This window comes from Centroberyx gerrardi, chromosome 18 (assembly GCF_048128805.1).
Source record: "Centroberyx gerrardi isolate f3 chromosome 18, fCenGer3.hap1.cur.20231027, whole genome shotgun sequence".
NCBI classification, from domain to species: domain Eukaryota; kingdom Metazoa; phylum Chordata; class Actinopteri; order Beryciformes; family Berycidae; genus Centroberyx; species Centroberyx gerrardi.
The window spans coordinates 10,003,932-10,030,366 of NC_136014.1; the positions used below are offsets into that span (position 1 = coordinate 10,003,932).

The window sequence follows — 26,435 nt, forward strand, 5'->3', positions numbered from 1 at the left end:
GACTGTGGAGCGAGTGAGAGCACTCATTCTTTTGACAAGGCACTGTGAGGGGAAACGGCTTCACGCTGTGTGTGTGTACGTGTGTGTGCCTGCACCAGGGTAAGAAATTAATGGTCTTTCAGAAGGCATTTTGCCCTCTTGATCTGATTTTTATGGCCATTTTGGTCCTTTTTAGGGGAAAGTTTTATTAAACTGTGAAATAATACACTTACATTGTATATTGCAGATAATACTCCATTTGTACCACTAAGATTTTCTTTATTTTAAATTATAATATACCACGTTCCACACGTTTTCTTGCCCAGAGCACAATGGAAAGAATCCCCCAGTCATAGGCTCACAAAAATCTCCTATGGTGGCCCACTGGGGACAGTAGTCACATTCACACATGAATATATGACAACTTAATGAAAAAATTTGAACAGGTTGACATGCAAAACTGGGTGTTCCTAATTATGGGCACTTTCTGCCGTTCCTTTTTAAGTATTTTACTTTCAAGGATTTTTTGTCTCAAGCCCCTTGGTCTGCACTGTAAAAGAATTCACGTGAAACTTTAGTTGATACCTTGACTTGCCTTGTTGAATACCTTGTTGAAAATTTGTTGAGAAAGTTTGGCTGACATTTGTTTTTTACAATAATCACATTTATAGCTTGTGTGTTTGCTTTCTTTCTCTGTATGTATTAACTCTGGAAGCTGTCTAGTCGTGCTTGTGCACAGTCTCATCTTCTTCTTTGGTGGTGTAGCTGGCCCCCCCCCTCCCCCTCCCTCCTCTCTGCACCATGTACCTCCACCCCTCTGTCCCTCCCCTCCTCTCCGCCCAACACATCACACATCATCCACTCACCTGTATAGCTCTTAAGCTTTCTGCCTGCTTGGTCTGGAATACCTGCTACCTGATAGATGAAGAATATGGCAATCTAGTTAAAAAAAGCTAGGAGGAAGCTGTTTTGTGGAGAGGGTTCATGGTGATCGAACCTCTCTTTATGAGTTGGGTCGGACCAGCGGTGTCTTTCATGTGGTACGTATGAAACACATTTCTCTTTCGGTTTGTTGAATAGGTTGAATGAGGCGGATGGTATTAACTGAACCTCTGAATTTGCACTTAACAAATCTAAGGTCTTTCTCTAAGGATTTTTAATGCATGCACTGGACAATTTAGTGAACTTGTCAGTCATATGGAAACATGAACTGGTCAAACTGCTTAATGGACATGGTGGAAGCTGATATTCCAAGGAGAACACTTAGCCTTAAGTGTGCTCGGCCTTGATTTGAATTGACTGGAAGAGCGTTTGACCTTTACTGTGATGAGGAATTCCATAGCCTTTCTCGACTTGTGTTCCCATTCCCGAGGCTTTCATGTTTCAAATGGCTCAGGGCATTCAGCGGTGTACAGTGCTCCATCAAATGAGATGTAGACCTATAGTACATTTCTTTAAAAAGACCGCATATCTCTCCTAATTTTCCACTTTCCATGAAAAGAGGTTGACGGGCTCCGCTGGTATAATGGAGGAAAGATCAAAGCAGAAACTGAACTCCGATACAGTCCTTCACTCGAAACGCTTGAGGAAACAAACAGAAAACCTCCTATTCATTAATTTCCTGACATGTATCCATATCCGCAGCAAATTGGACGGTCACACTCATTTTTAATTATTAAGGCCGCTCATTTGTCGGCCCGCTGGTGACATCACGGGCCCTTTGTAGTCGCGGTGATATGCGATCCAGATAATATCAATGTGGAGACACCGGATACTTTTGTTTTGTGATTGAGGGTCCGGAGGGGTGGTGGTGGGGGGGAAGCAAATCAACTGGTTTGAGATGGAATGAAATGTCTAGCTGGGTTACAAAGATGTACATGATGTATGGAGTGATGGTGTCGGGTTGCACTTTCATTATGTCCCGTGTTCTGCTGAAGTCACTAATTCCACCATTTATGTTCATCAGTCTCCTCTGAGGATATTTCTCATGTAGAATGCTTTTTATGAGACATTTTTGTGTTGGAACTGGTTGATCTGAGTGTGGATCAGCAGTGAATCCGACTCCAGTTCACTTTCATGATACCAATCCCCCCGTCTTCCCATCCTCCGTCTCTGTCTCCTCCACCAGAGCAGGGAAGGGAGTTTTCTCAGCCATGAAGCTCGGCAAGATCAAGAGCTCCAAAGACGACCACAAGAAAGGAGGTAAACAAAAACATTTGTGTGATGTTGATCTTGGGTTATTGATCAGAGACATGGACAAGACACAACAGCTGATATGGCATGAGACCCCAAACATGAATGAATGAGTTGAACTTTTCTGTCCCGTCATCATTGTACATGGTATGTGGGACATGATGTCGTCATGGTGGCATCTGTCTGTGTGTGTGGGTGTGTGTGTGTGTGTGTGTGGACACATTCTTGTGAACACAATAACTGAATTCATACTGACACCGCAGGTTCTCTCTGCAGAGAAGATGATCTGATTAGACTTTGGAGCATTTTGCTGCATACATTTGCATATTAATGAGGACAAACAAAACAGATTTTCATGAAACTACTGCAACTTCGTAACGCTTTAAGATACAGAGTTCATATTAATGCCACCGCATGTGTTATGTGAAGATATTTGCCAATTAATGACCTCATTAGCATAAGTGATTATGTTTAATATATCATTGGTGATTGTGGTGGGACATTTGCCAGCTCAAGTGCCTCTGGTTTTGTTGCTGGTATGTGTCTTAGCTTATTACAAACCTAACCATCACCTTAACTGTAAGTTTAACTTGAGACCTCATGTCCAACCCTAACATTAAATACTGCTGCAGTGAAAAAATAAAAATGTTTAGCAAGTTTGGAAGATCTAAAAATGTTTTACTCCACAATTTGGCCAGAGAGTAAAATCCATGTTGCAGCCCAGATCTCAAGTTGTTGTTGGCCATACACATATAGACAAGAAGCAACAACAGATATGGCCTGTGCTACCAAAAATCTATGTTTTTGCTGTTTTCAATGACATCACCGCTCTGATCTTGCTGTCCAGATGAGCCGGCGGTCCTGGACATGGAGGACCTGGACAGGAAGGCCATGCGACTGGCTGGAGCCCTGGACCCAGACACCATCTCTCTGGCCTCTGTCACCGCCGTCACCACCAACGTCTCCAACAAGAGGTCTGCACCTACTGTTCCTACTGTACACACACTCAATACGTGCACACACACAGACCCACGTGCACACACACACTCACACGCACACACATACACAGGTACAGGAATGCACTCAAACATGCACATCCATGCAGGTTAAGGCACACACAGTTAATTATTTATCCTTTAATGGCCTCAGTCAGTAGCTACATCTCAAACTGCTGATGTCTCAGAATAAACTGAAGCCATTTCTACAGTACTACCAGTTTAATAACATATACTCCTGAAAATAAGGTTTCACTCAGAGCACATGACCACATACTCTGCTACTCCACTGTGAAAAATCACTAGACTGTGTTGCTTTCCTCCAGGTCAAAGCCAGATATCAAGATGGAACCGAGCTCCGGAAGGCCAGTGGATTATCAGGTGTGTGTGTGTGTGTGTGTGTGTGTGTGTGTGTGTGTGGTGTTTGTGCAGGTATGTGTGTGTGTCTCCTTCTGTCCACCTATATCTGTCAACCTGCCTGAGAGCAAGCTGGTGAAAACATCAGCCAGCTCAGCATCACTGCAGAACAGCTATGGAAAGTTGAGGAGGAAGAGGAAGAAGCAGAGCTGTAGTTGAGGGTAAACCCACCGGAGTTCAGCTCACCTGCCTTTTTAAACTAATGCAAACATTTATGATATACGATATAAATTCTAGTACAAATTATCCTCAGTAGTGCCAGACTGATGAGTCATTTTATTACTTGCAAATAGGTTGTTGCTTGCCTGCAGACACTAGAGTTCTTATTTCCCACATCATCATTGATAAAGGAGGAGTGCATATGAGGAATAGTGGACATATTAGTGTAACACACTAACTCCACACTGTGGTTTCATCCCATCCTCCCATGCCAGCCAGTGGCCTATATAATTTAAAAACACAGAGCCGGTCGGATATCTACAAAGCTTAAAGAAGACATTCAGACTCTAGAGCTTACTGTAAATGTAGGTTGCAGGCATGCCTTCTCTTTCTTTGTCTATCTCAGTGTCTCTTTCTCCATGCCTCCTCTTCAGCAGTGGAATAATTAAGCCAGTGGGAAAGAGCATGGCTCCAGAAACCCTTAGCCTGAATCTAGTTTGTCTATCAGAGGCTCCAGTCACTTTGGCCTGGGGAGTTCCCAGGGAAAAATCACAGGCCAAGGAACTATAATCTAGCAGAGACCCTTAGTGCCTGGTATCAGGATCAGTAGTTTGCTCACAGTGAAAAGATCGATTTGGATTGTTTGCCTTTGATTTGCCATCAGGGTATTCACTGCATAGTTGCATGATTTATGATGGCGGCATTTGCTGCTGGTTATCTCACTGTGGGAGTCGAGTCAGCTTGTTTTAGCACTCACAGTCTGCTGTGATGGTCCAAATGTCTCCCATCAGATTAGCATCACAGTGATCGAGGCCAGGCAGCTGGTGGGCCTCAACATGGACCCCGTGGTGTGTGTGGAGATTGGGGATGACAAGAAGTACACATCTATGAAGGAGTCAACCAACTGCCCGTATTACAATGAGGTGAGTCTGTTAAGATCTAAAAATTCATCTCAAACCACAACTGGAAGAAAGCAACAGGCACATTCTTATGTAATGTAATTTAACTTGTTACCTCTGGAATGCCAGCTTCACTTTGTCGTTCCTGTTGTTCATTTTGTTCCTCCCATAGAAACACAATTGTTTTTCCAAGGCTGATCCCATGTTCCTGACTGCTGCAGTATTCTAGTCATGCTATCAAATTGACACAAACTGCCTTAAACTAAGTTCTGGCCGACATTGAAGGTCCCCTGAGATTTGTTGCTGAGGCGAGCTGAGATTTAATTCAAAATAATGGCATCAGTTAGGTTAGGCTGTACTGTAGAAGTAAAGGAGGAAAACACTATACCATAGCACATACAACAGAATTAATTCTATATATACTGTAAAAAATGGCTACCTGATGTCAGCTCTCAGTATTTGGAAGATGATGCGTAGATGATTGCATCCTCTAAAATATTAGCATTTTTAAAATTAAGGATACAGGAGGAAAATTCAATTGTCACAGCAGCAACAAACCTGAGACACAATAAACAACATTAGAAGAATCCATAATTAGGACGCCTTGGTCGCTCAGTGAGGTAGGGTGCAGACCATATAAGCATGACTCTATCTTGGTGGGAAGTGTTAGTCAGCAGCTGATTGGTGGGGAGGATCATGCAGATCTCAGCCTGTGGGTTTGTGTCCTGCAGGGAGTGGAAATGACAGTTTGTCTGCTATCGATTCCTTCTGTCTGTAAGGCCCCCGCGGACAGACCGACTGGAACCAAGGCTAATGAACATAATAGGCCTTTTAGCTTCTTCTCCTTGTATCTAGGCCCTTCTTCCTTCCAGCTTTTGTGTTATTTCTACGCAGCAAACTGTTTCACTTCGGTAGAACATCTACTTTTAGCTCGCATTCCTGGAAATGACTCGGCAATAATCATTTTCTGATATTAGCTGTGCTGGGAATCCATAGTCATCACTGACATCCAGAGATTCATTAATGAGAACAAGAAAAAATGCATCTTGAGAAATTTGATAAAGAATGGAACAAAAATAACATTATCTAGATCACATTTCAGTTGTTTTTATGTTAGAAATATCACTTTTTGGACTGAATGACACTATACGTACCACAAGCAGCTAAGATCTGCGGATTAAAGTTCATTAAGTTATATGGCGTACAAGCTTTCCTTTTATATATTTTCTCTATAAGCCTCTCTCCTCTTCTTCTAAAGATCTGAAAGAGTGCAGCATCAGACTAGGGCCTACAGCCTGGCTATGTTCACATCAAAAAGTGTGTTTGTAAGGATTCACTACTTTGTTCTGGGAGCTCACTGTGGACTTCTTCTCCACATCAGAGTGAAACTCTATATGAAACTCTATAAAAAGATCACGATCACAAAAAGTGCTACTTGTTCCTTTGTGAGATTTAGTTGAACTCTGTCTTGATTTCATCTTAACTTCAAAGCGTTGATCTAAAAGGAATCCTTCTTGGGACGTTTTGCTCGCAAATCTGAAGGAAGAATGTGTGATTCAGTGTTCTGAGTTCAAGGCAGGCGTATCTGAATGCATTTTAATTGGGAGACTTTCTCTTCTCTCTGCAGTATTTTGTCTTTGACTTCCACGTCCCTCCTGATGTCATGTTTGACAAGATCATCAAGCTCTCAGTGAGTAATGCATGTCCCAAAAGTACACACTGCAATGCTGCTGAACAAACAGCGCACTAACACACAGTTATTAGTCTGTCTGTCTGTCTGTCTGTCTGTCTGTCTGTCTGTCTGTCTGTGAAACCAATAACCTTCCTCTCTTCTGTTTTATGTTAATTCCGTTTCCAAGACAACGATTGTTTCAGAGTATGCACATTATTTTTATATCTCATCCTTCACTCTTTCTGATCAGGTGATTCACTCTAAGAATCTTCTTCGGAGCGGGACCTTGGTCGGGACCTTCAAACTGGATGTTGGGACTGTTTACTCTCAGCCTGGTAAACTATAAGCTTCAGCTCCAATATGAATCTATTAACTGCTCATTTAGGATCTTTGATTTTTTTTGTACATGTAGTATATCTTCAGTATATGTACATCCTTGAGAGGAAGGACTCGCAAATGGAAGGAAAAGCTTTTTGCGTCTTTGTCTCCTTTGTCTCACCATCACAACTCAGTACAGATGTAGTGCGCTCCAGTCTTAACAGTCTCTAAGTACCGTAAACATTTTACAGCTTCAATATGAAAATACACTTTCATAGTTTCATTGTCAAATATTGTCAGTTTGTATCTAGAGCTCTGTCAGCTTATTTGAAAATGAAAATATGTCTTCAGTCCCATGTTTTGGCTTTTGGTGGCAGGGCTGATTGCATCTCTAATAATTATACTGACTGGTTGGTTGGTTTACTGATTGATTGACTGACTGATTGACACCTATCCCAGAGCACCAGTTCTACCACAAGTGGGCCATGCTGTCTGATCCTGATGACATCACGGCGGGCTGCAAAGGATATATCAAGTGTGACATCGCTGTGGTTGGGAAGGGTGACAACATCAAGACCCCGCACAAGGCCAACGAGACTGACGAAGACGACATAGAGGGGTAATGAGACAAATGAAAATGAATGAATGAAGGTTTATCGCCCTACAAATCAGCAGGAAAAGGATAAGCACTAAGTAGCTTTAGGAAGCTTATTCCATAAAGATACTGTTCAATAAGAGAGGGTTTACTTAAGACATACATGTTTGAATCTTAACATAGTTTGAAATCATAACAGCTCCAGTTTGAGCCTGTTACTGGCTAATCTTGATCTAATTTTCTGTTGTGTACTATGGAATAAATTAAGAGTGCTTCTGTCATATTATACTTCTATAGTGTCAGTTATAGACAATTGTAATTTCATATGGACACCTTAAAATAATCGTTTTTGCATAATTATTTTGTGCTATCTGCACCCTCTTTATTTCTCAGACTATAGCATTACCCCAAACATTGGCACAATCTATTTGACTCTCTATCAGAGTAGCTGTAACTGAGTAACGATATACAGTTACCACCTTTGGAAGCAGATTACTGTAATTTTGTAATCCATTACAAGGTTTCCCTGGTGTGTGTTTTCCAGGAACCTTCTGCTCCCCGAGGGCGTCCCATCAGAGAGACAGTGGGCCAGGTTCTATGTGAAGATCTACCGCGCTGAGGGCCTTCCTAAGATGAACACCAGCATCATGGCCAACGTGAAGAAGGCCTTCATAGGGGAGAACAGAGACCTGGTGGATCCCTATGTTCAAGTGCAGTTTGCTGGGCAGAAAGTACGTCCCTCCACACCCTGCTCTCTTCTATTCTTCACTAGTGTCTATGGGGTTATAATTCTTTATTTATTGCCCTCCCTTGTGTTATAACAAGTTGCAATATATACTATATGTTGGTTATTGCATAAATGTGGTGAAATCTGCTTTGTGGTTTTACAGAGGTGGAAAGGTACTGAAATATTTTACCTAATTAGAAGTATTGCTATTTTAGTTACATTTTTCTCAAGTGAGAGTAAGAATGTCTCACTCAGGTAAAGTAGAGGAGCAACTTATGTAGTTACTTTTGAGAGAAAATGATTAAGATTTTATGCATGTTTTAAATTTTCCCTGTTGGTTTGTGAACAATTCCTTCTAAACTCATATTAACAAAGCTATAGTATCAGCTATTTGAGGTAAAGTCGAGAATGACTGTTTTGAATGTTTTACTGTAAATGCCAGTAAAACTAGCCACTATTATATCTAAAAATAAAACTCATTCATGTAAGAGGAGGAGTAAATACTTAGAGATACTTAGAGAAATAAAGATTTATTCAAGCAGAAGAAGTAAGCTCAGAAAAAGCTCTCCAAAAAATGGTGTTACTGCACCACAAATCTGCTGAAGAACATTAACTTAGAGTTATTGTACCAGAGAGAGCAGTTTCTTTCAGGGGATTTCAGTCTTATTATGTCTCTCCAGGGGAAGACTTCGGTCCAGAAGAGCAGCTATGAACCAATCTGGAACGAGCAGATCGTCTTCACCGAAATGTTCCCTCCGCTCTGCAAACGCATGAAGGTCCAGATAAGAGACTCGGATAAGGTCAATGACGTTGCCATAGGAACGCACTTTATTGACCTACGCAAGATATCCAACGATGGTGACAAAGGTGGGTGAAGACACACGAGGCACAGTGGTAGCAGTGTGGCGGATTAGCATTGATTAGCTGTCAGTCACATTAATTAGTCAGTCTAAATTTGTCTATTTTATTATGTACTAATTAGCTGTGCTAGATAGTGAATTGTTTTCTCCAGGTCCTTGGAGACACATGACCCATCTGACCCTTCAATGGTCGTATGCTGTAGGAATTTAGTGGATGGTATCATTCAAATGGACTTGCAATCAATACATACATTAGCATGTATTAAACCAATGTAGATGATCCATGAAGAATCCCATATTTTTGCAAATGAGTCACATAATGAAAATCTGTGACATTTTCATACCAACAAATTTCATTGCTACTTTCTGTTGTCAACTGATATAACACAACAGTGACTGAACCTTTACCCAGTTTATGAAAGACCAACAACAAAGATTTAGCAGATTACCACTTTAACTCCTCTATTTCTACATCTCTCTTTCCCCTCTCCTGAATCCCCCCCCCAGGCTTCCTGCCCACCCTGGGCCCGGCCTGGGTCAACATGTACGGTTCCACCCGCCAGTACACCCTGATGGACGAGCACCAGGACCTGAACGAGGGTCTTGGAGAGGGTGTGTCCTTCAGAGCCCGCCTCCTGGTCTCCGTTGCCGTGGAGATCCTGGACACCACCTCCACTGAGATCATGAGCTCCACCGAGGTGCAGGTGGAGCCCGTCTCCAACATCTCAGAGGTGAGAGGGTCACCGGCCCGGCTGGTTGTTTGGTATATGCTGTATCTTATCTGGCTTGATTTTATGTGCTGGAACTCAATACTAGACTATGGTCAAGTCAATTCCTTGATTCCTTCCTTCATTCCTTGGTATAATTCAGTTCAGTTCAGTTCAATTCAATTCAATTCAGTTCAATTCAGTTCAATTCAATTCAGTTCAATTCAGTTCAGTTCAGTTCAGTTCAGTTCAATTCAGTTCAATTCAATTCAGTTAAATTCAGTTCAATTCAGTTCAGTTCAGTTCAATTCAGTTCAGTTCAATTCAGTTCAGTTCAATTCAGTTCAATTCAGTTCAGTTCAATTCAGTTCAGTTCAGTTCAATTCAGTTCAATTCAGTTCAGTTCAATTCAGTTCAATTCAGTTCAATTCAGTTCAGTTCAGTTCAGTTCAATTCAATTCAATTTGCTTTATTGGTATGAATGTTAAAAAGAAAGCATTGCCAAAGCATTCAGGAATGCAACAATACAAGCAATAATAAAATCTATTTTTTTTTAAAAGATAACTTCTTATGAAAAACATTTTAAAAAAGTTCTGAAATAGTGATCAAATTATTATTATGAAAAGTGATTAATGGGAGTTAATATAATAGTAACATATAAATACACATATATTATTGGGGTGATAATGAGAGAAACATAAAACCTCCCTATTTCTTCTACATCACATCACTGAAAATGAAATGATCAGACGAAACAGTCAAAGGAAAGCCATTACCTTGCCTTGTGATACATGAGCGCCCCAAGCTGTTGTGCCCTTTGACCCCTATCTCTGAACATATGGCCCTACCGTAACCAGTGTGATGCTACCAATCCACCGTCATATTGACATATGTGTAGTTAACTGCTCATCAGGGAAATCAGAAACATTAGACGCGTCGCCTGAAGCGAAGCTTGCCAGTTACCTCTTGGCTGTTATCCTTTAAACGCCTCCCTGAGGGCCTCATTCATCCAGTCAGTCATGCCAGCCTGACACTGTGCCAATCCTCAAGTATTGTGCCTCGAAGGAGAAAGAAAGAGCGAGAGACAGAGAGAGATAAAGAGTTACACTGCACTCACTAGCCCTTTTGAGAGATTTACAGTCAAAATCACTTTTTAACTTAACAGCTAATACGAACCGTGTTGGATGGTTTGCAGATTGCAGTATAACTTTATGCAGTAACAAGTTACTATTTCGATTTCAGTGATAATATTACAGAAATTGAAACTGCAAATTCATTTTCCTCATAATTAGTCACAACAAGTCACAAGTACAAACAAGTAGTATGATGGATTACTGTTCCAAGTGAGTAACAACAAGTAATGAATAATATATAACTTTTTTGAATAACGAGCCCAAGATGGGAATGTTCAAGCAGCGCACTTAAAAACTTGATGTATAAACTCAGTAGTTCAATAATTCAGCGAAGAGACAGCAGGTTTTTTATGTGTAGTGAATTATAAAACTGAGCCGTAACTGTCTGACAGACTGTACATTAACATGAATGCACTTATTCTATGTGAAATTTCTGATAAAAAGTTTCACTTTCTTTTTACTCCCCTTCTCCTCTCTCCCTCAGAGCGCCACAGGGAAAATAGAGGAGTTCTTCCTGTTCGGTTCCTTCCTGGAGGCCACCATGATTGACAGGAAGATCGGTGACAAGGCGATTAGCTTTGAAGTCACAATAGGTGTGTCAAGGGCTTTTTCATCCCCTTAAATTTTCAACTGGTTTGATAATGCAGTTGCGAGCAGCTGATATAGCGCCGGAATGTGGAAAAGATCAAAAATCAATAGCTACTCTCTCACCATGCACGATCCTTAACAAACCTGGAATGCTGTGTCGTCTCCCAGGTAACTATGGCAACCAGATCGACGGCGTGAGCAAGCCTTCGTCGGCGAAGAAGAAGAAAAAAGACGGGGAAAATGAAGAGGAGGAGTCTGAGCTCATCCAGAACTCCAGTGAGGACGAGGCAGACGAGGAAGGGGACCTGGTCTCCGTCCCCTCCACTCCGCTCATGAAGCCCGTCATCACCGACAGGTCAGGGGTCAAGGGTCACTGTCAGGGTCAAGGCTCATTAGAGAGCAAGTTCTAATGTATTGCTCTTTTAGTTTCAATATAATATAGACCTAGACTGTTACAAAGTGCTTTACAAATATCAAAAAATAGTAAGATTATTACATTTGCTTACATTTGCTGTGACATTTATTTTACGCACTGACATTTCAGTTGCAGTCAAAGTCACAGTTCTCTACAAACAGTAAAACAATAAAATACAAAAGTTACTATGAATTAAAAACGGGGTTAAAAAAAAGTGAATACATGAAATAAAGCAGTGTATTAAGAAATGCATTAAGAAAAATATAGATTCAAGAAAAAAACAATACATTAGGATACATAGAGTAAAAAAGTATATAAGCTTGTCTGGAAAAAAATGTGTTTGAAGAAATGATGTAAGGTTCACAGTAATAATAACAGATGACACTGGTTTTGTCGGTCTCAGGTCCTCAGGCAGTTCCAGAACCCAGATAGTAAAAGCTTGGTCATGTTTGGTCTCGAGCCAACAGTTGAATGGTCATCAGGAGAGGCTTTTCTCAGGATTTCAGACTGTGCTCTGGGCTCGTTTGGCTCACCTTTGTTTGCACTTGACAGGAACTACTTCCATCTTCCCTACTTTGAAAAGAAGCCGTGTATCTACATCAAGAGCTGGTGGCAGGACCAGAGGAGACGACTCTACAACTCCAACATGATGGACAAGATCGCTGACAAGCTGGTCAGTATACACCTTTCTTCCCAGTGTGCACAGTTCAGGTGGTTGGATGAGTTTAGGCTGAGATGTGCTGAAGTAGAGAATGAAAAGTCAAAATCAATCATCAACAGAACATAACACGCAAAACAAAACCAATTCATGCATTCTCTTACTTACAACAGCTTGATACTACTTACAATAATGAATACTATCTCTTTCTATCATAAAGATACACAACAACTCAAAAAACTTACATCCCTGTTTTTTCAATGCTTCTTCTAAAATGTGTGTATGGTTTGTCTATAGATACATGTGGCCCATCCAAGTACTTAAGGGGTACAGGTAGAATTTATGAGTCAGCTAACATCATGCCAAAATACAAAATAGATGTTAAAATAAGTGGTTTGGATGTAAATCTACGAGCAGGGACAAGTGTGTAACCTGCAGCTTTTTTGTGTGTTGAGCTGCAGTATTTGTTGTGTCCCGACAGGAAGAGGGTCTGAATGACGTTCAGGAGATCATTAAGACAGAGAAGGCCTTTCCAGAGCGCAGACTCAGGGGGGTGCTGGAGGAACTCAGCACCGGCTGCAGGCAAGCTACTCTATTATGTCTTTTTAATGGCCTTCATCAAAATTTTGTGGCACAAAATTGCCGGCTGTGGTCCTTTCTGTGTGGAGTTTGTCTGTTCTCCTTCACGCTCCGGTTTCCAGTCCAAAGAGATGCAAGTTAGGTGGATTGGCGACTCTAAATTGACCCTAAATAATAATAAGAGGGTAAAGAAAATTAATATCCAGGCTTATTGTAACATCACACTATTAATCGAAACTAGCTGTAAAATCGCTGTTAGTGCTAAAATACAGTAAAATACTTAACAGGCAGTTTTGCATTTAATGTTGTGTTTAAAACGTCACATACTGTTACTGCACACTCCAGACTTTACTGACTGCCTTCTGCCACGCTCGGTCTTTATCTACCACCCACAAGCTACTGAAGAAAGCAGCTCTCTGTTGCACTGAAACATCTGAAAAACATTATTCATTAGGGTCGTCATGGTAATAGAAACTGCTGCTGGTGTCTTTACTGTTTGTTTTCTCTTTGTGTTTTACTATACTGTACAGTGAAACCGTTATACCATCCCACTGCTAGTGGCTATACTGACAATTTCAATCAGTGTCAGGCAAGGCCTGTAATGAGAAATATGCTTTTTTTATATCAAGACGCTTTCTTTTTTACGCTGTATGTTTTCTTGTGACTTCCAGTCGCTTTGTGACTCTGGCTAACAAGGATGTGAACCAGGCAGGCAGAACCAAACTGGATCGAGAGAGGCTCAAGTCCTGCATGAGAGAGATGGTATGGTGTTGATCAGAGAGAGAGAGAGAGAGAGAGAGAGAGAGAGAGAGAGAGAGAGATGTTTGTGTGTTAGGGTTGGAGTCAAATCACCAACATAAATGTTGCTGCTACTAATGACGGCGCCTTAGTAAGTGAATAGAAATTAGTAATTAGTAAGACTTAGTAATTAGCGTCAGTAATTTTTTCTTTATAGCTTGGATATGAGAGCCTATTTATAGCAAAACAATTTGAATTGAATGTGAATAGATGAGTGTGTGTGTATCTACAGTTCAGTGCCCTCTTTTTTGAAACCTTCACTCTCATATGCTGTCCTCCTGCAGGACAGCATGGGCCAGCAGGCCAAGCAGATCCGGACCCAGGTGAAGAAGAACACGGTCAGAGACAAGCTCAAGCTGGTGCACAACTTCCTGCAGAGGCTCCGTTTCCTTGCCGACGAGGTACAGATTTAGTTCTGCGTAACTGTTTTCATAACTCTGCTTCTGTGGAGGAAGTGTAGTTAGTTATAATTAGACACGGGGAAAGAACTTGCAACATTGAGAGTGTTGATTACCTATCAAGTATATAAATAAGTTTTACCTACAAGATGCTTTGAGGCTGTAAAAAGTTGACCTTTGCAGTGTTGCTGAACACTAGCGGATATTCTTTTCTATTCTACAGTTATTTAAGGAGATGCATTTCATAATTTGTGTTGGCAAGGAGGAGGCTGAAGTCTCCCTGTATGTAACATAATGACAGTTGAGGTAACTTCTACTCATGCTTATGCATTTTGTCCAGCCGCAGCACAGCATCCCGGACGTCTTCATCTGGATGATGAGCAACAACAAGCGCATCGCCTACGCCCGCATTCCCTCCAAAGACATCCTCTACTCCATCGTGGACGAGGAGACGGGCAAAGACTGTGGCAAAGTCAAAGCTGCCTTCCTCAGGGTACGACCATCTCCTCCTCTTACTCAACCTCGGTTACATCCTCATATTAATGTTTGTGGCTTGGGCCAAGTGGCGACGTTGTGAGTGAGTGGCAGTAATCATCCCAGAGAGAAGATGGTCTGCGTATCAAGCGTTGTCCTGTGTGATGAGTTTCATTTCAATATATTGTGTATCCCTTTAGGTGGAAGAAATCCATGGCTCAATCCTTAAAACAGAAGAAAAGAAAACGTCCAGCAATATTAGGTGGTAGAATATACCTTCAGGGTTCCCTGATGAAGGTTGCTATAGCTGAAACACATTGGTTTAAATAAAGGACTCCATATTCTACCACCAAGTGCTGCAGGACATTTTCTTTCCTTTGGGTTTATGCGTTTGTTTAAGCACCTTGTCTGGAGAGTGAAGCAGCTGCAGAACTGTTCTCTCTTTATTAACTCCTTAAAACAGGCAGCCAAACCACTCCTCGAAAATTGCACCATTTTACAAACAAATTGTATCCAGATAGCCAATAACTAAGATTCCATAACAAGTTTTCATTTCATAGTAGTAATCATCCTCTAAGTGTAGGTGTCAGTTTTTATCAAACGTTGGATTTCTCATTTTGGAATGAAATTGTTGATATGGAGTTCAATCCGTCGTGGTTGTAACCTTTGTGTCCCCAGCTGCCGGGTAAGAAGGGGTTTGGTCCTGCCGGCTGGACAGTGCAGGCAAAGCTGGAGATGTATCTGTGGCTCGGCCTCAACAAGCAAAGGAAGGACTTCCTCAGCGGTCTGCCGAATGGCTTTGAAGAGACCAAAGCTGCTAGAACGGGCCCTGGTCTGCAGTCGGTCCCCCCCATCAGCCTCGTCTACAACAGTAAGTACACAGCAAAACGTCAATGTTAATTTAACTCGGAGTGAGAAAATCAACACAATGCCTGTGTTTATGTAAGTCTACACCTTTCAGAGTTAATTTAACACTTTTAGATACTTTTGAATATCCGCCCCAGAGCCATATCAGCTCTATGAGTCAAACTCTCAAATCAGCACTTGTCAACTCCAAATAAAAATCACCACTTACTAACGCTGGAAAATGTGCTGTGTAGGTAGCATTTCATATTCCTGTACTCAAAAATACTTTACAAAGTGCTCTTGGATATTTGGATTTATTTAAGAAACTGAATGCCAAACTTTGCTTGAATTAGTTTTTCTTTTGATTCACCATCGAGTTTCATATTAGTTTGTATTAGTTTTGGTTTACCATTAAGTTCTACCTCTAACATCAATTAGAGGCAAAATACACACACACAAACACACAGAGACAGGCAGTTATTTGGCTTCCATTGATTCCTTACTTTGAGGTTTACTTTGCTAACTTTAAGTTTACTTAGAAAGGTAACTGATCATTGATCAGCGTGTGTGTGTGTGTGTGTCCAACAGTGAAGCAGGTATTCCAGCTGAGAGCACACATGTACCAGGCCCGCAGTCTCTTCGCTGCTGACAGCAGTGGGCTCTCTGATCCATTCGCTAGGGTTTTCTTCTCCACACACAGCCAGGTTACTGAGGTGAGAGCATGAATGTGTGTGTGTGTATGTGGGTGTGGGTGTGTGTGGGTGTGGGTGGGTGAAAGAGAGAGAGAGAGAGAGAGAGAGAGAGCAAATTGCATATTCATAAGCATTTATATGTGAATGTGTGAATGCATCCAACTGGTACAATGAGCTGATGTGTGTGTGTGTGTGTGTGTGTGTGTGTGCGCGCTGCAGGTCCTGAGTGAGACTCTGTGTCCTACATGGGACCAGCTGCTGGTGTTTGACGATGTGGAGCTGTATGGAGAGGCCAGCGAGCTGAGAGACGACCCGCCAATCATCGTAGTGGAAATCTATGACCAGGACACTGTGGTAGGATCCTACTCTACATGACAGGACGGATGCATGGATAGATTCCTAAATGGACTGCTTGATAGATGGATGGATGATGACTCTTGCTGTAAAGGATTTAGTTTGCGATCGTGAAACTAAAAGTGTTTGTGCTTGTCCATCCTCCGTGTTCTGACTGTATGTCTGCCCCTGTCTCACCCCCCCCCCCCCACCCTGTTCCTGATCAAATGAACCCTGGCCCTGCTCATGCTGTCCTGGCTAAGTAGAGTGTGAAAGCATTAGTGCTATTAGAGGTTGTGTTGAATTAGTAGTAGCAGTAGTTGAGGTAGTACGAATTTGTTCAGTTTGGGAAAAATTACATCATCTTTGCATGTACTCACTTCCTTTCCTTTCTCAGTTTGTAGTAATAGTAGTAGTAGTAGTAGTAGTAGTAGTAAAAGTAGTTTGATTGGAGTTGGAAATACATACGGTTGGTTTCAATACAGTAAATCTGCCTCCCAATAATCACCCATGAAATAATAGAGTAGAAAAAACTTCCTGACATGTTCACCTAAGTTCAACTACACCTTTATTTTATGCAAATAGTCTAACTTCCATCAGTTCCATCAGGATTTTTCTTCAGTATCACAACACTGTAATCCTCAGTCAAGGTGGTTATTGGCAAGACGTTTCTGCTATTTCCCAAACTTTTCCTACTTACAACCCAAACTTTTTTTTTGCAAGCCTTGTCCGAACTGCACTCGGACTTGTACTGACATCAAGTGGCCGCCGTGGAAACTGCATGTCCCAAACCCGTGTCTAACTCCCTTCCCTTGTTCCCTGACTGTCCTGACTGTCCCGGTGTGTCGCGATGTGGTGTTCAGGGCAAGGCGGAGTTCATAGGTCGGACGTTTGCGAAGCCCATCACCAAGATGTGCGACGAACACTACGGCCCCCCGAGGTTCCCGCCGCAGCTGGAGTACTACCAGATCTACCGAGGGCACTGCACCGCCGGGGACCTGCTGGCTGCCTTCGAGCTGCTACAGGTAAGACCAGTGTATGAAAAAACACATACAAACGCATACTTTCACATATGCGTACACACACTTACACAGACACACATACACCAAGAAAATCCCCAGGGAATGCTTGGCGACAGATGGGACCGCATGTCATTAGTGTTCATTTACTGTACAAAAGTCCAGTAAGTCAACAGTAATAAGCTATTAGGGATATGGAGGATGTTCAACGCCTTTATCAATGAAGTGTAGCATGCAAAAAACGTAGAAAATAGGGTCTTTCTTTCTCTCTGCCTTGCCTTCTGTGTATATTTCTCATCCATTTAAAACTCATCTTGTGTTCTGTGGTTCTGTGCCTCTGTTTTTATCACAATCTGCTTCCCCGTCTCTTTCTCTTCTCATGCCCTCCTCACCATCACATACTCCTCTTAACTGGGATTTATACCGTGACCGCCACCCATTTCCCAACTGCCCTTGCCTCCTCGAAATACTCCTCAACTCCCTCCCTTCCCTATTTCCTCTGTCTCCTCCCTCCTTCTCCTCCTTGTACTCCTTTTCACCCCCTTCTGCTCACTTGACATATCCATTTCCCCTGTCTTCTTCTCCTTCCTGCCCCTCCTCCTCCTCCTCCTCCCTACAGATGCCCTTTGATGAGGAGGAGATGAGGCGGGCTCTGATTGCTGTCCATAACTTTGCTGTTCCTCAAATAAAGGTGCTCTTTTCTCTCTCTCTCTCTCTCTCTTTCTCTCTCTCTCTCTCTCTCTCTCCATCCCACTCTGCTCTGCGGTCAGTCTTACTTTACGGTCACTCTGTGGTCGGTGTTTTGTATTGCAGTAACTGTCTGTTTTTTTCTCTGTCAACATGACTGTGCTTTTCTATGATGTCTTGAGTCATTAACCTCTGCTTTCTCTGCACTTCTCACTGTAGCTATTCTTTAAAGTTGTCACACTAACCAGCCAAACAAAGAAAGAATAGAATATTAGGGCTATAGGAAACAAATCTGGTACGGTGCTTTTATCACGATACGCAAATCTATTTTGATTATGACCGAACAGAAATAGATGTGTCATTGCCTGCAAGATTTACTTCCCCTCTCTCCTCCCTGATTAGATCGGTCAAGCAGGGAGGGCCGACCTTCCTCCCATCGAAGGGCCGACAGACTCCGAGCGAGGACCCATTCTCCCTGTGCCCCTGGGCATCCGGCCCGTCCTGAGTCGCTACCGCATAGAGGTGAGATTTGTACCTAATAGATGCGTGTCTGGAACTCCAGAACGCCCCTTACCTTCATTCTGTTTTTCACCGGTTCAGGTCCTGTTTTGGGGCCTGAGGGACCTGAAGAGGATAAACTTGGCCCAGGTGGATCGGCCCCGTGTGGACATTGAGTGCGCAGGCAGAGGGGTGCAGTCTGCCCTCATCCAGAACTACAAGAAGAACCCCAACTTCAGCACCCTGGTCAAGTGGTTTGAGGTGGTAAGTACAGCCAGCCATTTCACATTTAGGTTACTGCAAAGTTGCAGTCCTTGCCTTCCAGACTCAAAACTGGCCCGGGTGGCTTTGTTTTATTACAAAGGTCATTGTTGAAACCTTTTGGAAAACTTTACATTGTTAGTTTAGGATGTGACTGCTGTGATAAAAATACCAGGCGCAACACTGACTTCACCTCCCTATTGATTTTGCCCACATCGTGTCTGCCCTCCGGCCTCAGGACCTGCCAGAGAACGAGCTTCTCCACCCGCCTCTCAACATCCGAGTGGTGGACTGCAGGGCGTTTGGCCGCTACATCCTGGTGGGCTCCCATGCGGTCACCAGCCTGAGGCGTTTCATCTACAGCGCTCCAGACAAGACCTCCAACAACTGGGCCACTGCAGGTGCTCACACTCAACTCAACGAATTGCTTCAATAGTTAATGTGGGGCCTTTCAAACATTGCACTTTGTGACTGTGTTTGGAAAATCACATATAGAAGTTTTGTACTGATATTATTGTGTTACCATTGAGAAAGCCTTACATTTGATTGTCATATTTCATCATACTCTTTATACTCTATTTCATACTGTTATACTCTATTTTCTACACTATAATGTACAAATATTTGTATGTACAGCATCATATGAACATCGTCTCATGATCATCATATGAATCCTTCAGAGGGCAATCTTCTGTTCATTCCTTAGACAGTTCTTGGTTTCCTCTTGTTCTAAATCAGACCTGACATGGCTCAAATAATATTTGCAAATAATTCTTAGTGTTTGTTTTAACCTCTTTGCAGTGCCAGGTGGGTGGGGTTTGCCACATACAAAAGACAATGACTTTTACAAAGTTTAGACAATCACAGGAAAGTAGTACTGTAACTCAAGGAAGGTTAAAACAAATGCTAAGAAGTATATACAAATACTATTGAACCCATTGTCTGGTCCCTACAGTATGCATCTCCATTCCTGACTGACTTTGTTGATTTCTCTGCTTGCTTTGTGCCCTTACCATCATTTCTGCCTATCCCCTACCTCCATCTGTTATCCTTATCCCTTATCAATCCATCCTCTCTACCTTTTCCCTTTCCCCCTCTTCCTCTCATCCTCTCTCTCTCTCACTTTTTGCACGTCCTTGGATACCCTGTCCTCTCCTCCCGCTTGGCCTCTCCTGCCGCCTGCCGTCTTTGCCCTTCGGCCTCACTCCAGCTAAGCTAATGAACGGCTACATGGTCCTCACCAATGGGGGCTCCCAGTCTCGCTCCTCACCCAGCCTTTACTCCCGCACCCCGCCCCGCACCCTCTCTCGCCCCGCAGGTGACATCATCGTCAACATGGACGCCGACCTTTCGGTCCGAAAGATGGACACGGTGGTCAAGTTGGACGCTGTAAGCCTTTCTTAAGAGTTTGCGTTTAGTGTGTTCATGCACAGTACAGCATTGCCTGCTAATTTCTATAGTATCATGTAGAGGAGGGCTGCTTTACATCCAATCCTTTTAACCTGTGTTTCATCAGCTGTAGCATCCATTGTGTGTATTAATCCTTGTGTTGTTTCATGTAACCCCCCCGCCATAGACATCTGACGCAGTTGTAAAAGTTGACATGGTAAGTGATTCCCCCTATAGAAATTTGGCAATGAACCTATATGTACTGTAACTACCGGTGCCTCATTGTGACTAAAACTTAAGGAAAGCCGCCGAGAATCACTTTGGCGTCTGTGTTGTTTCAACAGAACGAGGAGGAGAATGACAAAGAGAAAAAGAAGAAGAAGAAGAAAAAGAAGGGGGAAGTGGAGGAAGAGGATGAGACCGACGAGAGCATGCTGGACTGGTGGTCCAAATATTTTGCTTCAATAGAGACACTGATGGAGGTGTGACCTTCTATTGTATTCTACTCTATTCACGTTTATCTGCACCCTAGAAATAATCTCCTTGAGATTTCTTTGCCTGCACCTTTCTTTTGTGAGTGAGCACATTCCTCCTATTCTGTGATCTGCATTCGAGTGTGAAAGCACTCCTACGAGGCTGACAACATGTTTCTCGTTGCGTTGTCCAGATCCTGAAAGCCCAGGAGGCGGCGCAGGCAGAGGCGGAGGAGAGAGAGGACCTGGAGATAGCAGCGGAGGGAGCAGGTACTGAACACCAACACGCCAGCAGTGTGCCTGGATGTGTGCCTGTTGCTGTGATTGCTCTTGAGGGGAAATTGCAGCGAAATTGGATTTTAAGTTCATTCTGCAAGAGTTTCCTGATTATTTTCAGTTGTTCATGAGTTCTCAGCTCGCCAGATTAACAAGAATGCAGTTCTATTACATCAGCTGCAGTGCCCGAGGTGGCTGAAAGAAAATGTTATGAGTTTATGGAATTGCGGAGGTTTATTATAGATACGGGAACATGACTGTCCCTGTGAAAGTCTAGGTAGTTACACAGGAGAAATGAACGCTGCTTGGGAATGAAATTGCAGTCTCTGTCTAAGTGAGATGTTGTACAGAGTGTGAGTTCTAGCACAGAGCATGAAAAGGCATTGTACGTGCTTCCTGCTCTTCCTCTCCTTCATAACCCCAGTCCACATTCCCATAATCCCATCAGTTTAGAATAGAGTAGAACGTCATATCATATCACATCCATGACCATTTCCTAGCCTTCTTCATCAGCATGACCTCCCAGCTCTGCACTACACATGAAAGTTGGCTGATACAGTCTCACTGAATGAGTCTGCACCTAATGCCTGCACTTATATGCTTACATTCCCCTTTAATCCTTTAAGCAATAAATGATTCAGTGTCAGACTGTAAACCACTGCTTTTAAGTTGCACTGCCTAAAAGTTGCTATGTGTAGCATTCATAAACATCAATATGTCATTGTCAAATCAATTGCGATACTTTGGTATAAACTGTAAACAAATTAGACCAAGGCTGAGACAATTGGCAACCTCTATCTCACACCAGAGGCCGGCAGAGGCTGCTAATGTTCTCGTTGACGGTCTTGTTTGTTTACAGTAATTACACTAACGTCTCAAAATTAATGTGGTAATGATTTATTGATGTTAAAATGCTACATGTAGCACCTTTAAAATGTCATGTTTCTCCTAATAACCTTCCAATATTTTGCCATCTTTCACCTTTAAACGACAGAGAGACAACTGCTAACTTTTTGTTATCTTTTCCGTTATTGAGTGCCTGTCTAGATATGAGTAAAGAGAATTTGGCTACTTTTGCTACATGATTTCAGGGTAACCCATTTCCTTAGTAACCAGACCTGTCAACTTTCATGTTGATTGACATGTGGAGTGCTGTGTCCACCCCTGCCCCCCCTCCCCCCCCTCTCCATGACTTGGCTCCACCTCCACTCACCTCCAATCAGATATCAAACCTGATGACCTTCCTATGAAAGGCTCCAAGACCAAGGAAAAGAGCAAAGACAAGAAGAGCTCCAAGGACAAGAAGAAGGGTCACGCCGGAGATGGGTCCGAGAAACGACCGGTTAAACCAAAAGTGGATGAGCTGCTGGTTAGTACATCAATCACGCACTCACACACACATATTTTCACAAGCACACACATATACACACAATCATGTACATGTACTCTTTGTTCGTCTTTGCCCCTGTACAGGTGTACAACAAGGAGCTGGAGAGTGAGTATGGTAACTTTGAAGACTGGCTCCATACCTTCAACCTGTACAGAGGGAAGGCGGTGGACGATGACGAACACGCCCTGGATGATGACAGAATTGTTGGCCGATTCAAGGTGGGACAGCATCATGTACTGTTGATATCTCATTTGTACAAAGTAGAAAGTTTTGCAGAGTAAAAACACACAGGCTATACACTGAAAGCTGCTCCCAAGGAGTATGAATATATTAACAGCATCACATGTTTGATGTTTCAAGCTCTCTGCTCTTCATCAGACAAATGCAGAGATCATTACACACACATGTATTGGCGTACACCTGTATTGACCCTTTTCTGCTATTCAATCTTGTGTGTTTGTCCTTTATTAGACTCAATCCAGTCTCATGAATCATTTTGTTCACCATGTGGCCGTTTGAAATATCAGAAATGTGTCTGGTTCATGGGGATGGCTCCAGGCAAGTTCGTCATAAGCTAAGATTAACATTGTGCCATCTCTGTAACTTGTTTTTTTTATTTTTTCATCTATGATCCAGGGATCCTTGTGTATGTACAAGCTTCCCCTGTCTGAGGAGATCACCAGGGAGGCGGGCTTTGATCCTAATATGGGCATGTTCCAGAGCATTCCACATAACGACCCAATCAACGTCCTCGTCCGTGTCTACGTGGTCAGGGTGAGTGACCAGCTTACCGTTCAACTCTATACCATAAACCAAAACCCTAAAGCACATCATAATAAATAAAAACAAATCTCTATTCCATTCCCAGGCTACAGATCTTCACCCTGCTGACATCAATGGGAAGGCCGATCCTTACATTGTCATCAAACTGGGCAAGTCAGAGGTCAGAGACAAAGAGAACTACATCTCCAAACAGCTCAATCCTGTCTTTGGCAAGTAAGTTGAAAGAAGTCCAGATATTTCTCATTTTGCTTCACTTTGTTTTAGCGGTATGCCAGTGCAGGGGAAAGGTCTGGCTGAAGTCAAGTGGGAATAAAGGCAGGAAAAATCCTGAGAACAATTCAATTCTGGACTTCATCTCTTTATCTTGCACCTCTCCGTGCTCAGGTCGTTTGACATCGAGGCTACGTTCCCCATGGAGTCCATGCTGACGGTGTCGGTGTACGACTGGGACCTGGTTGGCACTGACGACCTGATAGGAGAGACGAAGATTGACCTGGAGAACCGCTACTACAGCAAGTACAGAGCCACCTGCGGCATCGCCTCCAACTACTCTGTGTGAGCATCCATGTCTTATTTAATGTCTTGTTTATGTTTTAGTTACACAGCAGATATGTAGCAGATAAAGGAAAAACATGTCTTAAGATTTTTTATAAATTTATATTAGGTAGATGTTAGTATATATTTGTATGACATTTAATTGCTGTGTTGTGCTTGTCTTTATTTTGTATCTGATATGTCACTGATTTTAAAATTAATATTGTTATAATGTAGTATTCTGTATTTATTTTATTTTATGACTTATAATTAAAATTACCACACAAACCCCTCAGAGGCTCAATAACTTTATTGTTATTTATGTCATTTATCATCTATTGACGTTAGCCATGGATACAACGTGTGGCGTGACCCTATGAAGCCCAGCCAGATCCTGGCTAAGCTGTGTAAGGAGGGCAAGCTGGACGGACCTCATTATGGGCCTGGAGGCAGAGTCAAGGTGGCAAACCGCATCTTCCAAGGGCCTACTGAGATTGAAGATGAAAACGGTATGGCTGCATCTTTCTCTTAAATTAAAAGTATGTGTGAACATTTAAAGGTGCTACATGTTGCATTTTTAAGCATCAATATATCATTGTCAAATTAATTGAGATACTGTGGTATAATTATCGTAAACAAATGAGCGCATAGTCGAGATGATTGGTCTTCTGTCTCATGCCAGTAGTAGTGTTAGTGCTAGTGTTTCTCAAAATTAAGACCACATTTCTCATAATCGCCATTGCTTCCTTTTGCAAAGAGGATGCTTTTTCAATCTCTCTTTCTCTTTATTGAAGACGTTAAACATGTTGGAAATGTTTTTTCTATGGGCCTTTCACCATGTGCCATTCTGAGAAACTCTGAAGCTTTAAGTTCTTTTCCTGTTTTCTGACCATAAAGCAATCTTCCTTTGTGCCATCAAGTAATCGAGCAGATGTCCCACAAAAATAGTGGCACACAATGTAAAATTTAGTGTAGCAGGTCAGGTCATCTTCTTGGCAATGATCTCATTTGTTTACGTTAAGTATACTAATGTCTCAAAATTAATGATTTACTGATGTTAAAATGCTACAAGTAGCACCTTTAAAGGTGTGTTCTAACTTAACCATTTGATGTTTTGCTTACTTTCTATTCTGTTTCCCTTTTTCTCTCCCTTCTTTTCCGTCCATCTCCCAGGTCTGAAGAAGCAGACAGAGGAGCATCTGGCTCTGACCGTGCTGAGGCACTGGGAGGAAATCCCCAGAGTGGGCTGCAAGCTCATCCCTGAGCACGTGGAGACCAGACCGCTGCTCAACCCCGACAAGCCTGGCATCGAACAGGTAGGAAAGACCCATAGACCCATGGAGTCGTGAAACTGACGGAAGTGATAGTTACGCTGTATTATTTTCTCTGTGCGGCCACAGGGCCGTATTGAGATGTGGGTGGATATGTTTCCTATGGACATGCCTGCTCCCGGACCCGCCATTGACATATCGCCGCGGAAACCAAAGAGGTAGGGCCCCGCCTGGAGCTGTAAGGACAGACGATAAAACTTTCCTAGTCATGAGAAAAGTGTAATAGCACCTCAGATTTAATGTGACGTATGAAGTGTGTAAAGTTCTTGAGTTTTGTCAACAGATCTTGTAGTTTTGTCCCCAGCTTAAATAATGGTGAGTCTATTTCTCTAGTTAGCTCTCTATTTAATATCAAATATAAGTCCAACTATGTATGTGTGTGTGTTCCTTCCTCCCCCCCTTACCAGATATGAGCTCAGGGTGATTATTTGGAATACAGACGAAGTTATACTGGAGGACGATGATTACTTCACTGGGGAAAAGTCCAGTGACATATTTGTCAGGGGGTAGGTACAGAGGGATGCGGCGGCCAAGCCTCGTCCCGTGGGTGTGAGAAGTTGCGTGCTGCGTGTTTTTTTTGGCGTTAATCATTATTTTTTTTGTTTTGTTTCCATTTTTTCTGTGTGCGTGTTTGTGTGTTGTTTGTTTGTGGTGTGTCTCCTGTCTGTCGTCCTCTCTCTCTCCTCTGGTCAATGCTCTGCTGTTGTCTAGCTTTGAGCTTCGTGTTATTATTTGGAACACTGATGACGTAATTCTAGAGGACGATGCTTTCATGACAGGAGAGAAGATGTCTGACATCTATGTCAGGGGGTAAACACACGATTCCATCGCATGGCTCGTACAACTCCTCCCCTTCCCTCCTCCTGAATCCTCCTATACCATTTCCTTGTCCCCTGTCCCACTTCCTACCTCAACTATCCAACCAGCACGCACGCTCCCTTGTCTCCAACCCTCCTTCCAGCACGCAGTAAACTAAATGCCAACTGAAAGATGCGGACAGTCAGGACCATACCACATAAACAACTTCCTGAGTACGATTACAGCTACTCTTAGATAGCCCAAAACAATCAATTGGCATCCAAACAGCTACTATATCATGAATTTGGGATGGGGGACATTTTTTGCCGTACAGTTGTTTGAGGGTTGTGGTTTGGTCCTGTATTGTCAATGCTACTGGACTTTACTTTAAATAAAGCCTTTCAAAATATTTGAAATAAAGAACAGCCTCTTGCATGGAAGTATACAAGCAAAGAATGTGCATGCCGGTCCCACAGAGCTCCAATGGTTTTGGCAACATTGTCATTTTGCAGCCTTGAGTAATAATAGTAATGCTTAGGATATTTGATTCCCATTTAGACA

The 26,435-nt window shown here is 42.6% G+C and overlaps 1 protein-coding gene across 1 annotated transcript in view; it reads left to right on the top strand.

Annotated features, from left to right (window-relative positions):
* otofa (otoferlin a) overlaps positions 1–26,435 on the top strand; it is a 70,674-nt gene that overhangs the window by 40,028 nt on the left and 4,211 nt on the right. The window contains exons 6-42 of the mRNA XM_078289705.1: positions 2,108–2,181; positions 3,020–3,146; positions 3,494–3,548; positions 4,535–4,666; positions 6,270–6,332; positions 6,565–6,649; positions 7,092–7,251; positions 7,772–7,958; positions 8,635–8,821; positions 9,322–9,545; positions 11,139–11,247; positions 11,411–11,597; positions 12,210–12,330; positions 12,797–12,897; positions 13,566–13,656; positions 13,977–14,093; positions 14,431–14,583; positions 15,243–15,435; positions 15,999–16,123; positions 16,322–16,456; positions 17,299–17,460; positions 18,544–18,663; positions 18,742–18,903; positions 19,139–19,301; positions 20,111–20,289; positions 20,477–20,506; positions 20,634–20,771; positions 20,957–21,032; positions 22,262–22,407; positions 22,512–22,646; positions 23,065–23,202; positions 23,297–23,424; positions 23,596–23,766; positions 24,094–24,254; positions 24,919–25,061; positions 25,146–25,234; positions 25,484–25,582. Of these exons, the coding sequence (XP_078145831.1) occupies positions 2,108–2,181; positions 3,020–3,146; positions 3,494–3,548; positions 4,535–4,666; positions 6,270–6,332; positions 6,565–6,649; positions 7,092–7,251; positions 7,772–7,958; positions 8,635–8,821; positions 9,322–9,545; positions 11,139–11,247; positions 11,411–11,597; positions 12,210–12,330; positions 12,797–12,897; positions 13,566–13,656; positions 13,977–14,093; positions 14,431–14,583; positions 15,243–15,435; positions 15,999–16,123; positions 16,322–16,456; positions 17,299–17,460; positions 18,544–18,663; positions 18,742–18,903; positions 19,139–19,301; positions 20,111–20,289; positions 20,477–20,506; positions 20,634–20,771; positions 20,957–21,032; positions 22,262–22,407; positions 22,512–22,646; positions 23,065–23,202; positions 23,297–23,424; positions 23,596–23,766; positions 24,094–24,254; positions 24,919–25,061; positions 25,146–25,234; positions 25,484–25,582 (4,866 nt within the window). The remainder of the gene's footprint in view (positions 1–2,107; positions 2,182–3,019; positions 3,147–3,493; positions 3,549–4,534; positions 4,667–6,269; positions 6,333–6,564; positions 6,650–7,091; positions 7,252–7,771; positions 7,959–8,634; positions 8,822–9,321; positions 9,546–11,138; positions 11,248–11,410; positions 11,598–12,209; positions 12,331–12,796; positions 12,898–13,565; positions 13,657–13,976; positions 14,094–14,430; positions 14,584–15,242; positions 15,436–15,998; positions 16,124–16,321; positions 16,457–17,298; positions 17,461–18,543; positions 18,664–18,741; positions 18,904–19,138; positions 19,302–20,110; positions 20,290–20,476; positions 20,507–20,633; positions 20,772–20,956; positions 21,033–22,261; positions 22,408–22,511; positions 22,647–23,064; positions 23,203–23,296; positions 23,425–23,595; positions 23,767–24,093; positions 24,255–24,918; positions 25,062–25,145; positions 25,235–25,483; positions 25,583–26,435) is intronic.